Genomic DNA, 21,691 nt, shown 5'->3' with positions numbered 1-21,691 from the left:
AAAACAATAAAGTTCACAAAATAATTATATTTGTGCTGTTTTTTGGGGGATTTTTTTTGTGTTTTTTTTTGTGTTTTTTTTTTTTTAATTTTATTAACATACTGTTTGCACTATTTTCATGTTTATAAATACTTAATTGATTATCTTAATTAAAATAAATCTTTCTAAGTCTATACCTCCTACGTGATTTTCTGTATTTACCATTTTAAGAAAAGCATAAACCCCAAAAAAATTAATACCAAGGATGGTTGAGAATTTGAATACAAAAAAAGCTATATAACCTAAAGGGACCTAAAGAGAAAATGCAAATCCACATAGGTAGACTTTACTCAAAGTCAGTAGTGGAAAATGAAAGGTTCAGATACCTGGGGTAAAATTTTAAATCTATTCAAATACTTTTCAGTCTATTTAATACCTGATCACAAAAATTAAAGTTCAGTCAATAAAAGTCGACGACATTCAATTAGGTGTCTTCCTTATTTTCATCTTCAGCCTATTTATAATCGAAGAAAAACTTAAAATTGTCGGGTCCTGGAAGAGAATTGATTTGAAAAAACTGAAAGAAGAAAGAAAAGTAAGTACTGCTAACATCTATTTATTTTTATTTTTATTTTATATAATGTTATTTTTAAACTAGTTTTTTTTTAATTCATTATTTTGTATATAAGGTAAATTAATTGTGTAATTGATAAAACTGTTCATTTGCACTCATCCGTTTGTCTGACAACTAAAGTTCTTGGTATATTTGATATTTTCTAAATTGCATACGTTTGACCGGAACCGTATCCGTGTTTATCCTCAACCTTTATATATGTTTTGTATCATCATCAAATACAACTTACCTTTCAATATTATGAATGAACACGAATGCGGCCACTTTCATTTTAGACGGAAACCGTCTAAAAATTAACCAAAATGCAAAAATTTTGAAGATTTCAGTAATTTATCATGGCTTAATGATGCTAGAACGCGATTTTTGTGCATTGTATTGTCAAAAACAGCTCATATTTATGAAGCAGAAGCATTTTACTTTCCAAAATATAGCTTAAAGATTACATTTTTACAATTTTCTTAAACTGCTATATTTTGGGGCCAAAAAGGGGTCTTACTGAACCGACTCCTTTATGATCGACTTCCTGATGAATTTGAATCTAAAAAACTTGGAGGTAATCTCAGGTGCTCCGGATGGGTATGTAGATCCTTCTCCACATGTGGCACTCGTCGTGTGTTTCTGTTGTAAAATAGCTTGCCCCGGATACTACGTTTGATCAGTAGTTAGGTCATCGGAACATGCCTAATTTATTACATAGCTTTAAACATTCAGTAAAATTATTGGAAACAAAAGTTCCGACTCCCTGAACCAAAAAGTCCCGAGTGTAGATTTGGCTAATAATGTAAGGTCCACTCGTAATACAATACAATTTATAATTGGTCTTCAAATTCATGATTTTGAGCTCTTTCAGTACATTATTATCTAGAAATGCTATTCGTACGTACAACAGTTCAAAGTTTTATTTTCAATTGGTATCAGAATTAATATATGGGGAAATATATAATAAGGAACCGGTTTTTTATGTAACAGTGTCAAGTAAATATTATTTGATATCACAAATGGTTTTTTTAAAACGCACCAAATATCTACACAAATGCATGCACATAACGCTGTTCAGTGTGATTTGAAACATGTACTGACAAAATGTCATTTTCTCAAAATGTGCTAGATAAAAGTAAAATTACAAAAATACTGAACTTTACAAAATCTAAAGCACAAACACATCAAACGTATGGATAACAACTGTCGTAAGCCTGACTTGGTATAGGCATTTTCTAGCTAGCTAAACCTCTCACTTGTATGACAGTCGCATCAAATTCCATTATATTGACAACGATGCGTGAACAAAACAAACAGACATGATAGGTAAACATGTCAAACTTAGGGTTATCAAAATTAATAGATACCAATGGAAAAAAAGAAAATAGAGAATAAATGGAAAACAATAGAAAATAAAAAAAAATGCCAACAGCAAATAGAAGTAAAAACAAAATATGCTATGATTTGATATAAAAAAAAATGGGCAAAACGAATTACACAATTCACACATGAAGCTCCTCCCCCTTTATCAAGAACCTTGTATAATATCGCATCTGAAAGCGACTTTAAGATGATTTACTGTTTAAAAATTAAAATCACAAAAATACTGAACTTAGTGGAAAATCAATTCGGAGAGTCCATAATCACATTGCAAAATCAAATAAAAAAACGCATCAAAAAACGAATGGACAAGAACTGTCATATTCCTGACTTGGTACAGGCATTTTCAAATGTAGAAAATGGTGGATTAAACCTGGTTTTATGGCGCTAACCCTTTCACTTTGATGACAGTCTCATCAAATTCCGTTATATTTACAATGATTCGTTAACAGACACAATACATAAAATAGTCAAAATATGGGTTCATCAGTCATCATCGTACATTGTATAACAATTTTAAAAGGAACAGAAAACAAAAACTTCTATCTACAAACACAAACAGATGACTTCAAGGTTATAGACACCTATCATTTATGTAAATTCTATTTTTATTTCCGTCTCGTCGCGGTTATGATTTTAATTATACAATTTTTTATATTTTTAAACGTGGCACAATTTCCATAATGCAAATTGATAATTGTATAACTTTTATAATCGGGTTAATGGTTTTTTTCTTGAACCACGTTTTTTTTACGTGCACCGAGTTATTTATCATTACAATGAGGTAGCATCATGTCATAGTTTTTATTTGACCGCATAATGTTTCGTAAGATTTAGTTTCGTAAGATTTATTTTGCATTGAAAACGTGAACGAATAGTTATAAAAGTGTTCCGAAAATTCACTTATATAAAAATATAAATATTGGATGCAACGTGTAATTTTACGTTATATTTTACTTTTATTACCAAAATCTTCCATAATGTAAAGATATTGCACGTTATTATATATAAATGTTCCGAAAATTCACTTATATAAAAATACAAATTTTGAATTCATTGCACATGCAACATGGAAAACTTGTTCAATATTAAACATTGGATGCAACGTGGGGGTCATTTAGAACTATATTTTACTTTTATTTCCAAAATCTTTCATATTGTAAAGGTATCTCACATTATTTTATATAAGTGTTCCGAAAATTCACTTATATAAAAGTATAAATTTTGAATTCTTTGCACATGCAACATTGAAAACTTGTCCAATATTAAACATTGGATGCAACATGGGGAGTAATTTAACATTATATTTTACTTTTATTACAAAAATCTTTCATAATTATTATAAAAGTATCGCAAATTAACTTTTATAAATGAATATTCTGAATATCAATCCGTACGATACTACATTTAGTCATTCATTGACTGATTGAAGATGAGATGTTATATTTTTGAAAGTGCATAAAATTATATAGTGTTTTCTCTTATGGGGCAATTTTAGGTTGTTAGCAACATACTCATTCAAATATATGTATTTACTTTTTATAAAATAGGTGATTAAAATTAAGGTGATTGAATATTTTTTCTTGACTAAAATTTGCGCATATAGGTTCATTTGCATAAAGAGTAATTTTCGGATCTTCAATGCTCTTCAACTTATGATGGTCTTTGGCTTTTTTAAACTGTTTTCATTCGAGCGAACCTGATATGTCGAAGCAATGCATCTGATGTACACAATCTTAAGGCTGGTATCTATGATGATATTATCTAGCGCTATATTCTAACAATTGTTTTGCGACCGTTTATCTATTAATTTTGACATATTATACTTTGAAAATTTATTAATTGAGACGTTATTTTTTTTAATTATTAAAGTTAGCGAAGTGTTTCAATAAACCAAGCAATCCAGGAATTTCTTGACGACTTATGTACTGGTATATCTTAAATTTGCGTTTTTGTTATCGCTTTACAAAAAATTGTTCAAAAAGTGTTCGATGTATTCTATTCATGGGGAATTTTTTGTACAAAAGCTCAACTTAATACCACCAATCTTGTAGTCTAACAAAAAATAGTTTTCACAATCTTGACAAAATAAACATGGTTTTTGATGTGTCATGTTCATGAAGTACATGTCAACCTTGTCTTATATTTATATAAGTAATAAGATTTGTCACGGACTTGCTAATCTTTCTCATAAATATCACCCAGATTGGGGACATAAACACCTTATTTCTAAACAATGAATATTTTAACCAACATATAGTTTTAGCCCGTACCAATTGACATACGTTGCAATTAATAATAACAAAATCACGTATAAAAGTGACGGGAAAATAGTTGAACATTATGACTACATAATAATTTTTGTTTTATCTTAAACGGTCATTTTGATCTCAGCAGCTCTTGAAAGACTGCACAAGAAATGATTAAGACATTTCAGTCTTTCATGTAACTAGCTATAAAATTTGGTTTTAACCCAACAGTGTTTACATAAGGAAAATGTCAATTGTTTTCCATTCGTTTTCTGTGTTTGAGTTTTTAATTTCGCCAATTGATAAGGGACCTTCTGTTTTGAAATTTTCATTTTTTCAGGACATTTTCAGACTTATTCATTGCTGTAAATTCAGTACTCTGCAGACAATCCATTTGCAGTCAATTTTTAACATATAATGAATATTCAGTCTATGTCCAGACTGTTCAGTTGTTGTAATTAACTTGTACACATAAACATTATACTGAACTGTGGGGGAACAAATCACAAACAAAACTGAACTGCGAGGAAAATTCAAAACGGAAAGTCCCTAATCAATTGAAAAAATCAAATGACAAAACACATCAAACGAATGGACAACAGCTGTCATATTCCTGACTTGGTACAGGCACTTTCAAATGTAGATAATGGTGAATTGAACCTGGTTTAATAACGCTAAACCTCTCACTTGTATGACAGCCGCATCAAATTCCGTTATATTTACAACGATGCGTGAACAAAACAGACATATGATAGGAAAAATAGTCACAATATGGGTACAGCATTCATCACTGTGTTACAATCTCAAAACAAACAAACATTTACATAAAAGCACACAAGCAACTATCAAATTAAAATACACATTCACTGCTTCGCTTATCTGATGTCAGAAAATGCAAACGTCACATAGGAAGAAATTTTGTCGTTCAATGTATTTTAGATAAAAAAAAATCACATTAGGAATGGTGGTATTCAGGGTTAAAAATTAAAAGTTATGTTAGAATTAATTTCAGAAGTTTTTTAGAATTTTTAAGAAATCACATATGGGTAATACCACTACGCGAGTAAAATAATTTTGTCGTTTGTCCTTCAAAGTATTTTCAAATTTATAATAGAACAATAACATGATGACATATAATAGAACAATAACATAATGACATATAATAGAACAATAACATAATGACATATAATAGAACAATAACATAATGACATGATCATAATAGAACAATAACATAATGACGGAATACTTCATAGTACTAAATAGATTCTAGCGAATCGCCTGAGTTGTTTTCAATTACCTCAAAATTGACTGAAAGAGTATACATGATAGCCTGATTTATCACACCAAAATGACCGTTTAAGATTCATTTATTAGTTTATGGTTAATTTTAATTAAATCTTTTCTTCTATTTGGAGCATCAAATGTAAATAGTCAAATGTAAGTTATGCCGTTCTTATGTTTTTACCCCAGGAATAGATTACCTTAGCCGTATTTGGCACAACCTTTTGGAATTTTGGTCCTCAATGCTCTTCAACTTTGTATTTGTTTGGCTTTTTCACTATTTTGATCTGAGCGTCACTGATGAGTCTTATGTAGACGAAACGCGCGTTTGGCGTATAAAATTATAATCCTGGTACTTTTGATAACTATTTAAAAAAGGAAATCCTGATACATGGTCAATAAGTGTGAGAAATCTGAATTTAGTCTACTTTTGTAGACCATAAATCACTAGATATACAGTACAATCAGTTTCAAACGAAACTTCGTAAATTTTCACAAAGTCGTCCTACACGAAAAGAACAAATAACATACATTGGAGAAAACTCAACAGAATGGGTGTATTTAATACATTTTCAGAATAAATAAATAACAAAAAAAATATATATGAGGCAACAGTATTTTACTTTGTCAGGAATATGACAGATGTTTTCCAGTCGTTCAATTGATCTATTAATACAACTGATTTTAGCGTTTTTAGAAGTAGAGTTATACTAAGTACAATATGTCTCTTCCTACCCAAATAAAATTAAGAATGAAAATGTCGAATGTGTCAAAGACCCGACCAAAGAGTAGAAACAGGTCAAGGCCAACAAAGTATTGATATCTGAGTTTGACAAATTGTCCTAGTTTGTCTCCGGTATTCGCATCTGTTTAGCCCAACAAAAATCAGTTTTAACATTACTTGTTTTCCTTAATACTGTTTGAATAATAAAGGCAACGGTAGTAAAATCGATTGAGAAAAAAACAAATCCGGGTTACTTAAGCTGAGGGAAATGCATCAAATATAAGAGAACTACGTCACAACAGCAACACAGCATTAAAATGTAACACACACAGACACGAACTATGGTATAACAATGGCAATTTTCATGACTGGGTACGGGACATTTTAAGAAAATAACATGGTGGGTTGAACCTGAAACGATCCTTTTTTGTTCTATCTAATTATATTTTTGTCTGACAGTCTCTCGAAATTTAAACATCGGTACACTACTGTTGCTTTTATTTATTATGATGACGATTTGAGATAGATGTCCACTCTCTACACCATTTATAATGGGTGCACACCGCCATTCGAACAATCGTCTAATGTTTAAAGGATGTACAAATAAGACTTTTTGTTGAACTTTCATTTGGAAATTTTAAATCTAGTCTCTGTCTTCTTGTTCTTCTCACATTAGTACATAGTACTATCTTATTAATAAGAATTTTTTTTAAGAATGAACTGTTGTTACCTAAAAGCGAAATGACGAATTAAAAACATGTATAGTAACAAATACCTGTGATTATTTTATCGGTTCTTCTTAATGCCGATTAGAACATTGTATTAACCTAAGAATTTTATCATAATTTTTTTTTCAGAATGAACTGTTGTTACCTAAAAGCTGGAAGACGAATTGGAAACCTGTATAGTAACTATGGAAAGGTCATTAGCAGAAATCCAATACCTACGATTATTTTATCAGTACTTCTGAATACCATTTTGGGAATAAATATCAAATGGATGCAAGAGCTAGATGATTATAATACATCTTATCTTCCGCGTAATAGTCAGGCAAATATGGATGCACAGAAAGTAAAATCCTTCTTAACTAATATCGATTTTGATAATGTGTTTTATCATCAGCTAAATGGTGATGAAATATATGGAGATGTGGTGTTCAGCGTGGATGACAATATTATTCAAAAGAGTTACAAAAAAGAAATATCAACATTCCATAAAACAGCTTTGAACATAAAAGTCAAGTCATCAGATATGAAAATTCATACTATTAAAGATTTGTGTGTCAAAAACAATGGCAAATGTTTCATCCAAGGTTCATGGTATCTTGAGGACTATTTCTGGGATGATTTTGAGGCAAATAACATAACGTATCCATACTTTAAAGATCAGAAAGGGGATATCTACATGAGTAATCAACAATTTGGAAAAGTTACAGTTCGAAATGGAGTACTTAAATCAGCAGGATCGCTTCGTATGACATACTATTTGAAACAGGACACGGCAATAAACAAGGCTTTATCAGTTCAATGGTCGAAACAATTTGTTTATGAACTAAATCAGTTTAAGAACAGTACAATTAAATTGATAGTATCTAACTCCGAAACAATGGCAACTGATATTAGTAGAAATACCATGTGGGATCCACCATTCTATGTCGTGGTATTTCTTGCGATTGTGGCGTTTTCATTTGTGGCTACTGTCAGCGGGAATTGTTTAACTCAACGAGGTCTACTTGGAATCGCGGGTGTTCTTTCAACTGTCATCTCCATAATTGGTGCATTTGGTTTATGTGCTGTTATAGGAGTGGAGTATGTAAACATGTGCAGTATTATGCCTTTTATAATCCTTGGTAAGAATTATAAATTAAAGGTTCTAAAACGGCTTTTTTTTTATTTACTCCTTAAAAATGGAATTTAGAATTCAATTATAAGGAATGACTATACGTGTAATTTAAACATGTGCATCACATGTTTTAGGTTATTTCGGAAAGACAAAAAAAAAACAAATATTACGGAAAATTCCTTGTTTCTTTAAGGGAAAACATATAATTAAAAAATAAAATGTGGTATGACTGCCTATCAACTAGAGACAAATTACGTATGGGTAAACACCATTGAACACAGTATTGACATCAACAATTAACAAAACCAAAACTGTATAGCAAGCTAGAAAAGCCCCTTGAATGACAAAGTGTAAACAAATTTAAACAAGAAAACCATCATTACAAAATATAAAAAAGGAAGCAACCAATGGCAAAAAGTAAAATTACAAAAATACTGAACTTCGAGGAAAATTCAAACGGAAAAGTCCCTAATCAAATGGAAAAATTAAATGATAAAACACATCAAACGACAACCACCGAATTATAGGCTCTAATCTTTTCTTATGTATATTTTGTCATCGTAGGTATCGGACTATACAACATGTTTGTTCTCCTTTCTGGACTTAACCGAGCTTCTGTAAAAGGTACAGTAGAGGAAAGAATCGGCAGTGCAATGGGAGATACCGGGGTCTCCATTACTATTTCTTCTCTGACAGATATTACAGCTTTGTTAGTAGGTGCATTGATGACAGATTTGACAGTCATTCGAAGTTTTTGTTTTTTCACAGGTAATATTATAAATCATTATTTTTCAATCGCATATTCTTTTTTTTTTCTTCTTTTTTTTAATTATCAACCATTTGGATAAAAATTATATCAAAGAGGAAGGCCGATCTACGTATTTTATTTAACACAAGAACTGTAGTACCAAACAGTTATACAATTAAAAAAAAGATGTGGTACGATTCCAAATGAAACATCTTTTCGTGAGAGACATATAATTAGCAATTTTAGGTTACGACTCTGCCTTCAACAAAGAGTAAAACTCTTACTGCATAGTCAGCAATAAAAGGCTTAAAATGACAAATGCAAAAGGGTTCAGACGAGGAAACTAACGGCCAGATGTATGTACAAAATGATGAACGAAAAAACAAATATGACATACAGCAACAAAACTACTCATGGCTTTGAACAGATATATACATAATATGGCGGAGTTAAACTATGTCTGTTGTTTCAGTTAAGTTTAAAAACCTTATATTTACGGTTTTTTTTATTTTCAGGCACGGCAGTTTTTCTATGTTTTGTCAACCAAATGACTTTTGTACTTGCATGTGCAGTTTTACACGAGAGACGAGTGGCGGGTAGCATGCATTGTATTACCTGTCAGACTGTCTATACTGCTGACCAGATGAAAACGGCTCATTATAGAAACAAATTGACAATAATCTGCTGTAGCGGACATGAACCTGAACATTCAGATGATCTTCTAAGTTATGCCGAAATGCTTCCCGCTCAAACACTCCCCAAAGGTTTACTAAACATACCCGTAAAGGTTATTATTCTCGTCCTTTACTTAGGGTATATTACATTTTCTATCTGGGGTACAACGAATCTTGGAGTAGGATCTCAATTAACCGATGTGCTTCGTCAAGATTCGGTTTCTTATGAAATTAACAATTTTGAAAAGGAGAACTTTGGAATATCAACAATTGTATCGTTTAATATACAAGGTAACCTTGATTATAGCCAATCTGATGTACACCTGAAGGTAGATGATATGCTAAAATCTCCTAAAACACATATTTTGTTTGACAACAAATTTGAAATCAATTGGCTTAAAGAATTTAATAACTTGTACTCAAACGAAAATTTTACTGAGATCGAATTTATTGAGAAACTACATGTATTTATTGAAAAAAATCCGATGTTCAAAAATGACATTGTTTTCGACAGTAACAAAACACATGTTATATTTTCAAGATTCTATGTGATGACGATTGATTTAAAAAGTTCAAGTGACCAACAGCTGCTGTTTGACGAATCGCACATGATAGCAAGAAACTCATCCCTTAATGTCCTACCGTTTAGCACTCAATTTGTATATTTTGAACAAAACGAATCGGTTCTTTCCAAAGCTATATTACAAATTGGCCTCACTTTCGCAGCATGTGCATTAGTTTCTTTTGTATTGATATTCGATCCAATATTGATTTTGTTTCTGATTTTTACTGTTGCATCGATCATAGTAGGAGTCTTCAGTCTGATGTCAGTCTGGAATATAAATCTAAATTTATGCACAACAGTTTACGTCATAATATGTACAGGATTTTCATTTAGCTTCGTTGCTTATTTCTGCAACTCTTTTATACATTCTCAAAGATTTGACAGGCAGGGTAAAGTTAATGATGCTATCATACAAACAAGCGGTTCGATTATTAATTCTGCAATTTCTACATTGATAAGTATTGTAATTCTACTTTTTTCCCAGTCCGAGATGTACACAACGTTTTTCAAAATTGTCTTGTTGGTTATCGTTTTAAATGTTTTCCATACAATTTTTGTTCTGCCAGTCATATTCTCGTTAATTGGACCAATATATGACAGTATGGAGATGAACTCCAAACAAAGAGCTTCATCTCGGACACCATTGTTCCCGTCTCGTTCTGCAGCCACGTGGTCTATCACATCCGGTGGTGTGCATGCTTTCGATAATAATTTTAAACGACTAAAGCTTGTTTCCGAAGAGAAGGTAAACTAACAGATTCAATGTTATTACCTTGTTATGGTTTTTACTATGATAACTGTATTACTAATTTTTCTGTGTATATGTGTCTTGTTATGCTTGTGTAATAAATGTATCAAAATATCACTGCTAATAAATATTCTTCATTTTATAACTCTTATTGTTCTGTGCCTTTTTCTTCATTTTTCATTACTTGAAGAAGAAAAATACAAAGATACCGCAGGGAAATCATAGCTCATTAGTCTAAGAGAGAGAGAGACAAAAAAAAAACAAAAAAATATGAAAGACAAACAACTGTTTATATAACGTTTATGTACACAGGTACATAAAGCAAAAACATAGAGTAACACTAACCCACCAAAAACAAAGGGTAATCAAGAGTACTCCGAAAGGTGAAGGAGATCCTGCTCATTGTTGTTTCGTTTTTTTTTTACATTTTGTAAATACTTGGGATCATATATGTCCTTTAAAATTCATGTATTTCAACAGAAAGGATATGATTTAACACTTAACTTTTATTCTATGATGATAATTTTTAAGCACAATATTTGTTTAAAATGTCACGAAAATATTAAAGCAAAAGCATACCGTTTTAATTGCTAATCTCATCTCAAAGTTTCATATTATAATAAATCAAAACCATTTAGCAATAGGTCCTCGTCAAATATTTGCTCAATGTCAATCTCGCTACAACTTAGTATTGAAAAATACGGCTGCGTGGTTCCTCTTCTTAGATTGTATACATATGTAGGTATTTGTTTTACCTATACAAGAAAGTGATTAAATGAGAATATTGTAGCTTCAATGTAGTTCATGGATAATTAATTTTGTGGTTTGGTAAAGTCTGCAAACACTCCTTTTGAAAATTTGTATTTCGTTGAACATTATATTCGTGTAATTTTCTGTGTAACTTGTCAGTATTTACAAAACTAACCGCAAGCTGTTTAAAATTAAATGAATATTTACAAAAATGTTACGGTCGAATGATACTACAAAATCCATGTTTTACACAACACTTACAAAATATCAGTATTGTTACACTTCACACCAACTTTCTTATCGAATAACTGAGCATATAAAGCACCTGCAAGACTCATAAACATAATTAGGATAAAATATTTGTTATTAATATATACAGACATTGTAAGTTATCCAGTTGGTATATTTACAGGGCTAAAATCTAGTCTCACATGTGACCGAAAATTTTCACACAAAGCGTTGATGGGCTTCAACTGAGACGCAACAAACTCTTTTATTGTGACGTCATGTACAGAAATTACGACAAAAAGGACGCGACATATAAACACAACGAATTGATTTCGTTAATACTTAACAATAATATTCGAACCCCAAATTACCGATACATAATATATTCATATAAATATATGTGAAGACAATATATTTGATAAACTGCTTCGTAAAATGACAGAAATTGTCTTTTATTAGTTTCTGTATATCGATTTGTATTTACATGTGCAGTGGTATCCTAAAGTATTTACATGCGCTATGATATCTAAAGTTTAATTTGCACTTGTTCACAGTATTAGTCTACATAAGTTACCTCTAAGATTTTCACCACTAGGGTGAGTTTCTTTAGTCTGTCTTAATAAATCGACCGATATGATTCTCATTTGTGAACTGTACTCTATTTCAGACCATTATGGTTCCTTTCTGTGAAATGTCTAACATTATCGAAGATTTCACTGAACTAACTTATAATATTGTAAAGTTTCGTTATATAATTATGGTGTAATTTGGTGAATTGTCCTATATAAGTGACCATTTATGTATATTTTTGTTCATTATGGTGTATTTTGGTCAAATGTCTTATATAAGTGACCATTTAGGTGTATTTTTGTGAACTGTTCTATATGTCTGTGGATTCATTAATATTCGTTGGATACCAATTTTCGTGGATTTCATAGGTACAGAGAAACCCCGAATATAATGTTTATTTATTTTACATTAATTTGATAGAAGTCAGAAAAGTAGAGCGATTTTACGTCATGACTGCAACCATCGTCGTACTAGCATCTTGTTATTTATTTTACATTAATTTGATAGAAGTCAGAAAAGTAGAGCGATTTTACGTCATGACTACAACCATCGTTGTACAAAGTACTGTTATTGGTCACTTGACCCTTCGAGTATTTTGACATACTGTAATGCCACGAGTGTTTATTTATTTTTGTTGTATAATGGAATTTTACATATACTGTATATTGTATATATTATAGTTATAGTACGTATGCCAAGAAATACATACATTAGCATGCAATAAATAGTCCATAGTCGTTTTTAACTGACCATATAAATAAACATTAATACAAAATGTTATATCGAGGGACCTCTAAATGGTACCTGTTCTTACGATTAATGTTGATTTTTTTTCTATAATTTCAAATACTTTAAGTGTAATTAAGTTATTTTCATTTTAAATGTATATCTAGTCAAATTGTTTATATTTAGAAATAACGTATAAATATGTGATCAAACACATATTTACGTGTACGAATATAGTGGGTTTATGAAAGTTTTAACCCTGCGTTACAATCTAATTCGTTTCAGAAAAGTATAAAAGGCAAATAATTATATTTGATTTTACAAATATATTCAATTAAAAAATCTAATTACATTTTGCCAATGGATAATCATTTTACATTTTGCCAATTGAGAATCAAGAAACATTTTGTCAATTGAAAATCAAGTTACATTTTGACAATTATGAATCAAGAAACATTTTGGCAATTGACAATCAAGTTACACTTTGCTAATTGACATTAAAGTAAAATTTCGCCAATGGAGAATTAAGTTACATTGGAGACATAATCAAAAATTTTCAAAAGGGGTATTTAAGGACAAACCAGCAGATAAGTACTAAATGAAGACTCCGGAAATTGTACGATGAGCTTCATGTAATTTACACTGATTTTGACATATTACAACTAAGGAAGTAATTGTTGAGTTTTTTGCGTCCATTTTTTAGCCAAGGATTTTTTTAATTTATTTACAGAAAGTGTAAGGTAATTGGTATCAACACCATGCATATAAAGATCGATAAACCTAAAAACTTGCTGTTTACAACAAATACATTACATTTACAAAGCTGTATATTTGAAAGCCAAAATTTATAAGATCTGAACAAGTTTATGAGCTGTATAACCAAAACGGATCTAAAAATGGGCAACTCGATCTAAGATCAACTTTGCCTGAAGGATTCGAAACCTTGATTTCTTTATATTTCTTAAAATATAAACGGAAAATGTTAGAAATGTACGTTACAAATCATGATAGTACTGGGCTGTTGATACCTTCTCCCATCAGAAGCGGTATTGGCATAGTGTTGTAAAAGGAATGAAATCAACACGTTATACATTAAATAACTATTTACTCCACTGGGTCGATGCCACTACTGGTGGACGTTACGTCCCCGATGGTATCACCATCCCTGTAGTCAGCACTTCGATGTTGACATGAATATTTATTATATTGGTCATTTTGATAAATTTACTGATTACAAAAAAGTATGAATTATTCGAAACATTAAGGATTTTTTTATCCCAGGCATAGATAACCTCAGTCGTATATGACAAAACTTTTAGGAATTTGAATCATCAATGCTCTTCAACTTTGTACTTGTTTGGCTTTCTACCTATTTTGATCTGAGTGTCACGAATGAGTTTTATGTAGACGAAATGCGCTTCTGACGTATTAAATTATGAGCCTGGTACCTTTGATAATTACAATGCATATACATTGCATGCGTCTGTAGGGTAGTTTACCTAACCTAATAATGCATTCACGGTTCTTCTAGCAAGCAAGCTAACCAAAGTTATTACCTTTGCCTACACTCTCGATGCAATTGGCTGTAATTACTTTCCCCTCTAATTAAATCATGTTAGTTCTTACATATTCTTATTTATTTATAAGAATTTGGAAAGGGGAGAAGAATTTTTTCGTTGAGACTAAAATCCTTGTTTGTCGAACGCTTGATCCTAAGAGTACTTTGACACATAGTTAGGAAATGATTGGTCAAACGCATCGTTCATTTGTTTTGTTCCCATGATTTATATTCATATATACTAAGTTTTATATAAATAGTTCTTATGCAAAACAAATACATACATAAGAAGCAAATCAATTGTTATATTGTCCATCAAATAATTGATTTATGTTTTGTAACTGACCACAAAAGTTTATATGGAGGGAACATGTTATTACGCTTAAGGGGCTCGCTGGACTAAATCAATTTTTTTTTAAAAATAAGATTTTAATGCAAAAATGCCAGGGGAGATAATTTGGAGCTTTTTCAATATTATAATTTTAAAAGTCATCTGGGGCCAAAACAAATCGAGGTTTTTTATTGATTTTTGTACCAATCATGAAGTAACAACTAATAGTGTAATAGATAAAATTTGAAATGAAAAATAAAATATTTAAAATTTTGCTGAGAGTTTTGTACCTTCGAACCTCCTTAATGTTGATTATTTTCAAAACTTGTAAAACATAATTATTATTAAGTTAGTTTGCATTTTAGATATATATCAAGACATATCATTCAGTTTAACAGCATAAATAAACATATTAAGGTACAATAAAAATATGTCAAAACACAGATTTAAGTTTATTAGTTGACTGGGTTTTACTGCTTTATTTCCCTCCTTTGAATACGTTTTAAGAATATGCTAAAAGTCATAAAACTACATACAACTGAAATCATTCCATGGAAAGTCTGGTTTAATTTTGAAAAAGAAGAAATGATCAGAAATTTAAAAAAGGGGGTTTTAAAACAAACAAGCAGACACGTACCTGATAAAGACTCGGGGGTTAGTTTAATGAGTTTGAATTTAGAAGTTTCGACGTCATTAACAATGGTTTGACATTTTACAACCCAGGAAGTAATTTTTGATATTTTTTATTCCATTATTTGGCAAAGTATAATTTAACTATTTGACAAAAAGTGTCAGGTCTTCGATATAAAACCCATGTACATAAAGATTGATAAACTTTAAAACTTCTTGTGGTTTATCTTATACAACTACCAAATATTGCAGGTTCGGGTTTAGACCAATTTCATATTACTGACTTCTGACTCCGGGTTTTATACTTTTTCTCCAGGTTACCTACGTGTAATCTGAAGAGAGACATCCTTGTACCCTTTCAATTACGAGCACCTGAATAAAGTAAAATCAAATACTAAGTACATAATCGGTTCAATGTTGGGGGAAAGTTGAATGTTACCGATGAATTAGTCCTTTATAGACAGCATTAAACAGTTTACTTTCTCTCAAAACTTTTACGATTAAAATCTTGAGTTTACCTTTTTACTTTCCCCTTTATTGACCCTGCACCAGGTGGTCCTACCACAGAGAATGTAACCGGTCGAAAAAAACATAAATTCCGAAGTCAATAGTCGGAAATATGAAAAATGGTCAGTTTGATTTTTGATACGAGTACCTGAAATAACAAAAAAACATCACTTCCCCCAATATCGTGAGTTTGTTTTTAGTGAGCGATAAGTATTTATTCCGAGACGTGTGGAAATATTTATGAAATAGTAATCGATTAATCGTGACGATTTTTAAGCTTGCAGGAAATAGTCAGTCGCAGAGAAATTGGGGTTTACTGTTAAAACAGGACATGGTAACAGCACGATTTTTTGTTTAACAAAAGATGTATTAAATTCAAAAATATGCATGTTTACAAGAACACTTTTCATGGCTTGAGTTGAACATCTGTCTAACGTTCAAAGTCAATTACAATTTGACCTTATGTGGCCATGACCGGTCAAAAGCACCGTTCGATTATTTTGTTCTCATAATTCATATTTATACATACTTATTTGTATATATAAATAGTACTTATGCATATTATATACATACATAAGAATGTAATAAATCTTTTTGTTGTATATCAAATAATTCGTCGACGGTTAGTAACTGACCCAATATAAAAATTAGAACAAAAAAATTAGTTGACGAACTAAAAGAAGGGCGGAAGATACTAGAGGGACAGTCAAACTCATAGATTGAAAATAATCTGACAACGCCATGGCTGAAAAAAAAAAGACAAACAGACAAATAATAATACACAAGACACAACATTAAACGTTAATGACTAAGCAACACGAACCCCACCAAAAACCGGGGATGATCTAAGGTGCTCCCGAAGGGTAACCAGATCCTGCTCCACATGTGGTAAAAACTTAGGGCACGTGTTCTAACGTTTAAGATTTCAAATGTGAAGAATCTTAGATAAGTGACCATTATCGTGTATATCTGTGAACTGTTTTATAATATCGACTTATGTTGTGCATTTCTGTCTTAAATGAATCAGTGATTAGGTCTTTGAAAACATGATTTGAATAATGGAAAATGCAGATAACATCTTCACTGAAGACAATTTACCTCGCTGTTCCCTCTAGATAAAAGACTATCATCGTGTCATTTCTAACATTTATTTGTAGCATCGTTTGTACAAAACACTGTGATCGGTCGCTTGACCGTAAGATTATTTTGACACCTTGTAATACCACGTACGGTCAAAAGGATCGTTCTTTTTTTTCTATAATGATTTTTTGTATATGGTATGTTTTATATAAATAGTTGTAATACTTATGCCAAAACCTACATACATTAGAATTTAATAAATCGTGTTATTGTACATTAAATAGTTAATCGTCGTTTTGTATTTGACCATACGAATAAACATTAGTACAAAAAGGTTATATTGAGGGACCTCCAAAGGGTATATGTGTAATTGCTTAATGCTGATTATTTTCAAATTTTTAGTGTAATTAGCATTTTTATGTATCAAGGCATATTATTTATTTAAACAGCATTAATGAAGTTCCAATATGTAAGCACACACATTTACGTTTATTAAATATCCTGACTTTGAACAGGCTGTATCACAACTCACATAAAAAGATATTAGACACAAAATACCAGAATAATAGTACTCGCAATTACTAATAACAATTCACATTATTTTATCAAATATAAAAAAAAAGATGTGGTATGATTGCCAATGATACAAAACTCCACTGGAGACCAAATGACACAGAAATTAACAACATGTATGTATTTGAACAGGTTTTTTCACCAATATAAGGATAATACTTATCCTCGTATTTATGTTTCCTTCTTCAAAATACGTATTAATAAAAGCTAGCAATACTTTTCTGAATTTACAGTATCCAAACTTGTCGTCACGTCCATTGACTGGTTTATAACTATTTTTTAACACGAAACCTAAGTGTTGTCCTGGGTATTAAAGTATTACGGTTTCGGGTTCCTTAGTCCAACATTGAAACCCATAATAAGGGAACAGTGTACATGGGATATTTTGACTGTGCAATATGTACTCATATATTTTTCAGCATGTCGGGTCTTTGACGATAAATCCTATGCATTGTGTAGGGAAAGTGAAAAATAAAATAACAAAAATACCGAACACTGAGGACAATTCAAAATGGAAAGTCCCTAATCAAATGGCACAATCAAAAGCTCAAACACATCAAACGAATGGATAACAACAGTCAAATTCATGACTTAAAACAGTCATTTTCTTATACACAAAATGGTGGATGAAACCTTAGCAATCTTTTTCCCGATTGATATTTAACAAAACCTTAAAAATTGTATTCAATTCAAAAATATGTTGACATGGAAACTTTTAATGGTTTGAGTTGAACATCTGCCATACGTTAAAAGTCAATTAAAATTTGACCTCATGAAGCCATGACCGGTCCACAGCACCCTTCGATTTTTTGTTCACATAATTCATATTTATATATACTAAATTATGTATATAAATAATACTTATTCATATAAAATACATATATAATAATGTAATAATTTTTTTTTTGCTATATATCAAATAATTCATCGACTGTTAGAAACTGACCCCATAAGTACTAAATTAGTACAAAAAGTTTAGTTGGGGAACTACTTAGGGCGTATCAAGATTTCAAAATTTGTACTGTTATATAAGCGATAATTTTTGTAAATTTCTGTGAACTGCCTTATGCAATCGACATTTATACTGCATTTCTGTAAACTACTTTATATAATAGACCATTATGGTGTATTTTGGTGAACTTTTATTTATCATCGACAAATATGGTACATTACTGTGACCTGTCTTAGATTAGTGACCTTTATGGTGTATTTCTGTGAACTGTTTCATATTATCGGCCAATATTTGGCAGGTCTGTTTTAAATGAATGAGTGAGTAGGTCCCTGAAAACATGATTTAAAAAATGGAAAATGCAGATAACATCTCACTGAAGACAATTTACCTCTCTATTCCCTCTCAACAAAAGACTAGCATCATGTTACTTCTAACAAATGTATTTGTTAGCATCATTTGTACAAAGCACATTGATCGGTCGCTTGACCCTAAGTGTATTTTAACACATTGAAATGCTACGAACGGTCGAAAAAGTTTTCGTTTTCTAAAATCAACGCTTATCCAATGTGTCTATATCACATAACTCTTTTTTATTTATTGTGAATAATGGTCGAATGTTACTTCATCCTTAAACTTTTGAATATAATAAACTAATTGAACCGGAACACAATTGTGTCTTTCAGTTCATTTGTATAAACAAGAAATCACCATTTTGTTTAACATTTATCGAAGATCTATTTATTTAATAGTAATTAATTATGTGTATGATTAACTTCTATTTTATAGTAATAGTTAGTCTTTTTTGACAACAGATAATAAATATATGACAAAATGATATACATACATAAAATTCCTGTCATTCAAGATTATTTTTATTTTTGTAATGTCAATCTTAAAGTGGCTTAAAAGTGCAAAGGACGGGCCTTACACAACTAGCCAAGTTAACATATTATTTAACAAGTAAATTTTTTATTAGATATTCCTGTCCACGTTTTGTCATATTCTTTTCAATAATCTTTTTTTCTTCTTCTAATAAACTATAAACGATATATATTTCATATATTTCATATACATAAAACTGTATAATGTATTTATGTACTGGTATATTCCTCCGTTATTCGGAGCACCCCTCGAGAGCTGCGGGGTACAGTTGAATCCTGGATAATAAAAATAGACGTACATAATAAAGGTTGTTATTGAGTAAGTCTTTTGTTGATTCGCCACGAAATGACATTTGATCGAAAATGATACAAAACAAAATTAGGGATATAGTATTCTCCCCCGATTTTAATCAATTCAAATGTTTTCGTTTATTTTACCAGCAAACTATTTACGGTAACAATGTTATCATAAAATTGTTCGTTTGATTCAGACAAAAGTTGATTTTACCTCTTTAGTGTATGACCTAAAAATTGGTTTCGCATTGACCATAACAAATTATATAAACTAAGAATAATAATAACTGTTTTATAACTGTTTATTGGTGTCAAATTTATTGTTTAGCAAACTTCTTTTTATTATTACCAAGTCCTTAAATTGTCGGTTTCTTGACAAAATACAATAATTATATGACAAAATGAAATATTGCTGTCATAAATTACAATGTTTTGGGGGTTTTATGTGTGATAATACCATTCTTACAATTACATCAGTATATGGCCATCCTTCCACTAATAGATCGTTAATACAACTAAGATCATATGTACGGAGAACTATGACATCTGAGTACTTTACTTGATCCTAATACAGATACAGGTGCACTTGTATAAGTTTTGGAAGATAGTAAATTAGATCGATCTCAAGTCTAATGTAAACGGGAAACGTCGATCTTTAATTAGACTTTAAATGACCACCTTCGGCTCTTGGGTTGATATTGAACATTGGGCTGATGATACATCTGATATGATAAATGTCATGTAATAATCTGGGGCCGGTTTCACGAAGCTATCCTTAGACCTGTCATAAGATATATGTCAGGACATGTCTTATGATCCTCTTATGACTATCCTAGGACATCAGACCTCGCCTCGAAGCTGTTTTGGATTGTCTTAGGAAAGATATCCTAAACCTGTCGCAAATTCTTTCAATTTTCAAATATTAACATGGATTTATGGAAAAATTCATGTAAATTTTAGTATGTCTTTCCCATAAATTACTCAGCGTATTGATAATTAGATAATTTGCAAAATTAATATAAAAAATAAGTGTAATTTATATAAATAATATATTAATAATACTCTAATATACATATGAACTTTAAATCAAAATTGAGAAAAAGATATAAAATTAAAACATTTGTTTTGTTTTGTTCAAGTGAGTTGAATTCAATGTGTCACTGTATCGGTTATAATAAGGTTTAATGATAAAATCGTGCGTTCTTGATACCAATACATCGAATTTTCATTGTTGACAAATCACGATAATCCGTAAACCAAAAAAGATTTAGTTGTGAGCAGGAAAAGGAGAATAGATAATTAGATAATAGTTAGATAATTTGCAAAATGAGTGTAAGTTATATAAATAAACGTGTGACTATCCTAAGACCATCATCATAAGACACCTCTCGTGTAGTCCTAACTTTATGATCAACTTTAAGAGATGTCCTTATTTAGGACCACTTTGTGAAACCCTCTTAGGACTAAGATATGTCCTAAGACCATCCTAAGATAAGACAGCTTTTGAAACTGGACGCTGATATTAATATACCTCAATGTATAATTTAATAAATCTATTGGTTAATACAAGAACACGTGGTGTGAATTAAATTTAAAACTAAATAAAGTTATAAACAGATAAATCTATACTTAAATAAACTTTAATTAAATAAACTTATAATTGAATAAACTTGGAAGCGATAGGTTCAATAGCGGTAATTTGCTTTATACTAGTTTACAGTAACAGCGAGTACTCTAGTGTGTTCGCTGGAAGATAGGTGCATCACGTGCAATCATAACATGTTTTCTCATAAGAATAGATAATAATT

At 30.7% G+C, this 21,691-nt stretch overlaps 1 protein-coding gene across 1 annotated transcript; it reads left to right on the top strand.

The window, feature by feature from the left end:
* The first annotated feature begins 320 nt into the window (after positions 1 to 320).
* LOC139502098 (patched domain-containing protein 3-like) lies at positions 321 to 10,944 on the top strand. Its single transcript, XM_071291461.1, has 4 exons — positions 321 to 574; positions 7,084 to 8,075; positions 8,633 to 8,836; positions 9,332 to 10,944. Exons 2-4 carry the CDS (start codon positions 7,085 to 7,087, stop codon positions 10,807 to 10,809), a joined length of 2,673 nt encoding a protein of 890 aa, XP_071147562.1. The 5' UTR covers positions 321 to 574; position 7,084; the 3' UTR covers positions 10,810 to 10,944.
* Positions 10,945 to 21,691: the final 10,747 nt, after the last annotated feature.

Source organism: Mytilus edulis, chromosome 13, assembly GCF_963676685.1.
Source record: "Mytilus edulis chromosome 13, xbMytEdul2.2, whole genome shotgun sequence".
Taxonomy (NCBI): domain Eukaryota; kingdom Metazoa; phylum Mollusca; class Bivalvia; order Mytilida; family Mytilidae; genus Mytilus; species Mytilus edulis.
This window is presented reverse-complemented; position numbering and strand designations above follow the sequence as displayed.